General features: G+C 38.1%; 1 protein-coding gene across 2 annotated transcripts; it reads right to left on the bottom strand.

Moving 5' to 3' along the window:
* Nucleotides 1–217: 217 nt before the first annotated feature.
* LOC109164585 lies at nt 218–5,040 on the bottom strand. Of its 2 annotated transcripts, none has more exons than XM_019313095.1 (5): nt 4,199–5,040; nt 1,382–1,442; nt 1,191–1,274; nt 939–1,080; nt 218–814 (listed from the first exon to the last, which is right to left on the bottom strand). In XM_019313095.1, exons 1-5 carry the CDS (start codon nt 4,710–4,712, stop codon nt 419–421), a joined length of 1,197 nt encoding a protein of 398 aa, XP_019168640.1. In that variant the 5' UTR covers nt 4,713–5,040; the 3' UTR covers nt 218–418. The 2 variants fall into 2 exon arrangements, with proteins under 2 accessions (XP_019168640.1, XP_019168641.1); XM_019313096.1 differs by having other exon boundaries at nt 1,382–1,439.
* Nucleotides 5,041–6,415: the final 1,375 nt, after the last annotated feature.

The following is a 6,415-nucleotide window of genomic DNA, read 5'->3' as shown; positions in this document are numbered from 1 at the left end:
ATTCATAATTCCATAACTGTACATTCATAATGACACAAACGAATAACGCCGTTAACGGCGAGACAAAATCAAAATATTTTTTTTAAAACTGAAATGACGCGTTTTCCCTAAAAACGGCATTGTTTTGGACTCGTGTCGACAATGCATTGTGACACGAGTCCGGTTTTGGGATGGCGTAGAGTAGGGAAATAAAGCCCAAACTGAGAAAGCAAAAGAATTTCCAAAATGAGGAGAGATTGAACATTTTATCTGCTGCCAAATTCTACTTCATAATCTACAAAGCAATGAACACAATACATTCAGTCATTTGTACACCAAAGCTTGTCGCCCTTCAACTGTAGATGATACAGAAGGGCGGGCGCCGGGCAGGAAGCCAGCCCCTCCCTCGACAGGGTATTAATTACAAATTACAGTGCATCTACGACAACAAGCTCAACTCATCCATAGCTTGTACTACTACTCCCACTCCCGTTCCCATTCCCATTCCTAATTCAGTTTCATCTTCGGCTTGAATTACTTCGACCTTGGTTTTAAAGCTCTCGGCTTTGTCACTTGTGTCGCCTGCAGCTATGCAGTCCTGGAATCTGAAACAACTGATGAGATGGTCATTCGAGATTCCAGCAGCTTGCATGAATGAGTATACAACGGTGGGTCCAATTCCTCGGAAACCTCTTCTAACTAGATCTTTGCTTATCGTTTCAGCTTTTGATGTCTTGATTGGAACCTGTCTTGGGTAACGGAAATTACCAACTATAGGCTTGTTGTTTACGAAACCCCATATGTACTTGTCAAACGACCCAATCTCATCAACTATCTGCAGCAGGAGCACAGTATTAGCACACACTTTGCCAAATTTATGCTTCACAAAGCTGAGAGAAGGAAACTTGGACTTCCACAAATAAGGGATATATGCAAAAACAGTGAGATTTAGTACTCACCCTGCATATCTGGCGTGCATTTTCAATAATTGCTCGCAGCTTCAACTCTGACAGGAGAGAGCTGGCAGGACTTCCTTGCATCAATACCTTCTTATCATTCAGTTTTGAGACAGCAACAGGATCAAAATTTTGAAACACTTCTCTGCGCAACAAATAATTCACGATGAATTGAAGCAGCAGAGTTTCTAAAAGGTTACAAGGTCTTGGAATACAATTCAATGTCCTCAACAACATAGTAAACTTCAAAATTACCGGAAGGTTTGCCTTCTGCTGAGAATGGCTGGCCATGTAAGTTCAGCTAATGCAGTGCACAAACTAAGTAATTCGAAAAGCTTTCTGCAGAATGTAAATTACCATAAACTTAGATGACAATAAAAAAGAATTGACTTCTTGTTGCAGACTATGCAAAAATAAGCAAATAAAGGCATGTGAAAATGGCCTACCTATCATCATGGACAGGAACTCCCCATTCCTCGTCATGGAAAGCAGCATATAACGGATCTGCTAGGGAAACAAGGATAATTTAGCAGAGGATTTTCAAAAGTCAAATTTCTTAAATCTTTGGAAATAACAGAAAAGCCACCATAATACATGGAGCCGTGGAGGAAAGTCCCAAAGAACTCTATGGATAGTGAAATTCAATTTACAAATTAAAGCATTATCATATCTTTGTCAAGCTCTTGCTAGGTTATACAGAATATGCACTGGCCATTGGCCCTTGGCTTATAATTGGTTTAGGTGAGGCCTCCTAGACCTGAAGTCAAGAGTTCAAATTTCACATCCCACACAGACATACCCAAGAAGGAAAAAAAATAAATAAATATGCATCATAATCATAACAATGTAGCAAACTATTTTAGTCAACATTATGAAAACCTACTATAGCACAAGGAAACAGATAAGGGATATAAAAACATCCGCCACTAGCATGTCCTAATTGGCAGCTGAGCCCTAAGCATTTCTTAGGAGACAAGAAATCATTTTTCCACAGTTGTCACAAATGCAAGACAACTTAATAACCATCATGTATGTCAGTCCATTACAAAGTAGTATAATAGTTATGGGCTTATGGCACATGTTAACAAGCATATCATTTCAGCTCATCAGACCATTGTTTATTTAGGGCCTCAAGCATGGCTTTCTGTGGCAAAAATAGGCACACACTTTCACACAATCACAGCCCCCCCCCCCCCCCCCCCCTTCCCTCCCCTCTCGTTTTAATATACAACTGCTAAATCTACAGGCAAATTCTATTACTTCAACACCATATGTACATTCCCCTCTGTTTTCCATACACTTAGACACTACTCTATAATGCAGAGTAAACATCTGCTACCCACATGAGCAAGGCATGGTGGCAAACTGAAAATACTTTCCACCACTCACCAGGCCAGCAAATAGTAACTATACTCAATTTTGTCTCTTGTTTGCTCTTTCCAGGGCCCAAAATACAATGATTGTGTTAAGAAACCGAAAACAAGGTTAGGAAAGAAAGAGAATTCATGTTTTATTGTAACTTTAAGATTGACAAGCTAGTTGAATTAATTACAAGTTCAGAGGAAAATATGGAAAATGAGTGGCAAGGCTGAAGGAGATTTCTGAGAAATGAATGGAGGATTTCTTAGAAGGCCTTGGAAAAAGAAACTTCCCTAAATTATAGAGAACATGAATAACAGAAGTTATGGGAGTATTTAGTGAACTTGGAAAATCAGAGAATTTTCCAAAATTTTGGAAAACAGGCCAGATAATGGAAAATGTGTTCGGTAAGTTCATTCTCCAAATTGATGAACAGTAGCTGTGTTTTCCAATTTTCCAATTTCCTTCATAAAGTTGGAAAACAGCTTCTTTTTTGCACTCATTTCAGCTTTTTATTTCCCAAAGTCTTATAGTAAAAAATGAATAGAAGAGAGATTACCTTCCCAATCCGAGAAGTTCTGGTGACGATGGAGAAGAGTTGAGAATTGGCTGTGGGCTGCCTTCTCATTTGATTGAGAGACATGAGAGTGAAGAGAGATTGAGAGAAAGAAGATCCATTATCCATTCGAGGGAAATGAGAGCTGGCTGAGAGAAAGAGAGAGGAGAGTCGATTGATAACATGTAGCAAGGTTAGGGTTGTAGAATTGGGCTTGGAGGAAATGGATGGCCCAAAAGGAAAATTGGATTTGTTTTTCTATTTGGAGAATTAGATTTGATTTCAATTTGGAAAAGGAAAATTGCGGAAAATGCAGAAAATGGAAAATAGTTGTTCAAACTAACTAATGTAAAAAAGTATTTGTAGATGCCCCAAAACTATTATCAGTTTTCAGATTATTATTATTAGTTCAATAAGATTAAGCATTGTAAGAAGTACATAAAGAACAAACGTACTCTATGATAAGTGCATCGAGAAGAAATAGAATACATTAAATAGCAATCACATTTAAGAGAACTTATTAAATCGGTGCTTGCAAGTATGAAATGTAAAAATATGTGCTGAAATTGCACTCAAGTACGGCAGATTGAGCATAGATATGTAAAACTAGTAATTCCAAAACTCTTCATTATAAGCATGTCAGAGTTCAACTGTACACATAAAATATCTAACCACGTGTTACAACAATAGAAATAAGCTAGACACCATAAAGTACGTGCAATTATCAGTGCACATCACGCATACAGTACTGAGCGGACAAATCCGCATAGCATATTTTATCAAAAGCCAAAAGATAATGTCACCATTCAAAAGATTAAATCTTCAATAGTATCCTATTAACTTTCTAAACTAAACTGTCTTTGTTTTCAATATTCCCAAGTGAAGCCTGAGTGGCAATAAAATAGCAAGTGATAAAAGCTCAATACCAACCACAAGAGGAAGCACTCTGATTTATCACAGTAGATAAACAAAATTACATACTTCATTACCTAACAAAGGAAAGGCCTAGCAAAACAAAGTGCATTGCCAATATGGCCATGAAGACAGCCTAAAAGGCAATCAACAAGAATGTGAAGGGAAAAACTACTATCTGCATGTTTACATACTAAAAACAGTCCAAATTGAAGCAAAAGGTAAAATCTTTATAATTTAAGGTACTACTGGCATAAAAGACCAGTCAAGGACTTCAATTCAGTTATAACTGAATTATTCGAACAGCCTAAATACTCTTGTTATAGAAATTTTTACTCTCAATGGCCATACTTATGCAGTTAGGAAATATATCAACTATCTAAAATTTTGTCAGGATGATATAACTTGCTGAAATTCAGAGAAACTCGGGACATACCAGTATTAGCAGTCACCCAAGCACACCTTTTCTTCAGCACAGAGACATCATCCGAACTCACAGACAAGCTTTCAACTTCACTTGCAAGTTTCTCGATGACCTTCTCCGTTTTGGGGCTGCATTGCTTCCTCCTAGCCGGTGTAGAGGTCATGCTCCGTCTGATAATTCTCCCCGTGGACGCCCGGCTCTGAGAAGAGTCAGTCGACGCATCGGAGGAGCACGAGGCGTTGAGCGACAAGTTGGACCTCATCAAAAAGGACCTCTGGTCCTGCTGCTTCCGCAGAATTGAACCCACACTGCCGCATTTCTTCAATGCCGATACCGGAGACCGCGATTTGGGCGGCTGATCAGCCACCGCCTCCGACATTGCCTGGAATCTCTTGCAGTCACTCTCTCGAGGCTTCTCCACCTTGTTACTCTTCAACTTCTCAGCGGGTTTGCGCAGTTCGGCCGATCTCGCCTTATTTCCAGCCGGTCCGAGTACGGGTCGGATCTCCGACTCGGCATTGTCCATCGATTTCACGCGGGGGACCGGATATTGCGTGAATTGGACCCTCACAGTCGGATATTGGCGAAACTAGGGTTTTAGGGTGAGAAGAGAGGTTGAAAAAGATGAAATGGTGGTGTATCCGGTTCCCAGGGTGGGAATGCAGAGAAATGAAACCCTAGAGAGAGCAGAGTAGAAGGTACATTGATGACGATGAAGCCCCTGAGGGTAGTAGAAGTAGAAGTAGAAGTAGGAGTGGGTCTGAGAAAATTGAAGCTGTTCGTTCGATGGAGGAAACCAACGGCGGCTAGAAAAAAGGATATTCTAGAGAGAGAAAGAGTACGAACTGTTACTGTTCTTGAGTGAGAGGAAAAAACAGAGTTTTTTGCAATTTTGGTCCCACGACTATAACGTTGCAATTTTAGTCCACGATTATTGTTTTTTTGGCAAAAATATCCTTCCGGCCACTTTTCCGTCAAAATTTTATCGGAGGAAAATTTCTTCAAGGCTAAATTTTAGATTTCGCTTGCAATAACAACATCAATAGTCCAGGTTTGCAATACACTTTATATAAAAGCATATTCTGCACTTTTCGTACTAGACAAATTTAGCAATTTTAGTCCTCCTAAAACTGAAGAAATTTTCTTCTGGTGGAATTTTGACGGAAAAGTGGCCGGAAGGATCATTTTTGCCAAAAAAAAAATAGTCGTGGACTAAAATAGCAAGGTTTGAAAGTCGTGGACCAATTCTGATAGTGCCACTATAGTCGTGGGACCAAAAATGCAAAAAAAAAACTCGGAAAAAAACACAACTACAACTATTGAAGTTTAGATATAAAATACAAATAAGCCACCAAGTTATTTAAAAAACATGAATTAAGCTATCGAACTTGAATAACATCTAAATAAGCCACTAACCCGGATAAAATGAGCAATTAACATTTTTACTAAGTTAAGCCTTAGTTTTTACTTGTTAAATATTTATTTTATTTTTTTATTTGAACAAGAATACTTTTTACTTGAAAGGAAAATTCGACAAGAAAATCATATAACTCCATAAGGCTACTTTATTTGATTTTCAAGACAAACTATATCCCATCATCTTCTTATCTTGATGTCAACTTAGGTCTAGACAATCTTATTATTGGAGGAGTATTTGAGGTGCTAGGAATGTTATACTGGGAGGTACGAGATAGATAAATGGGAATAGAGAAAAAGTTTGAAGTTGGGAGAGTCCTTGGATACCAAGAGCATTCACTTTCAAGCCTAACTCTTTTCCAACTCATAATCTTAATTTCTAAGATAATGTGTGTAAACTTATCATACAAGTGTTGAATATGTGGAATTATGGATTAGTTGGGAGCGACTCTTGTAAGGAAGACGCATATTGTATCCTTAATATATCTATTGGAGAGAAATGACTCGGAATAAGCTCATGACATTTTGACTAAGAAGGAGAATTAATGTTTGGTGTGTTTATTTGATCATTGCCAAACAAAATCTCCATAGAGATTATTGTTTATCTAAACCATCATCTTCACTGAACAATACAAATAGATCTTGGAAATCCTTTTAAAAATTGAAGCTTCCATTGAAAATTAAAATCTTTTTGTGGATGGTGAAAAATGAAACTCTACTGTACTGGTTAGTGATTGCTTGTTGAACATGAATAAGGTATTATGTTTCTACCTATTATGCAATATGGAAAATGTGTTGATTCTACATGCATGC

The sequence above is a fragment of the Ipomoea nil genome, unplaced genomic scaffold (assembly GCF_001879475.1).
Source record: "Ipomoea nil cultivar Tokyo-kokei standard unplaced genomic scaffold, Asagao_1.1 scaffold3069, whole genome shotgun sequence".
NCBI classification, from domain to species: domain Eukaryota; kingdom Viridiplantae; phylum Streptophyta; class Magnoliopsida; order Solanales; family Convolvulaceae; genus Ipomoea; species Ipomoea nil.
This window is presented reverse-complemented; position numbering and strand designations above follow the sequence as displayed.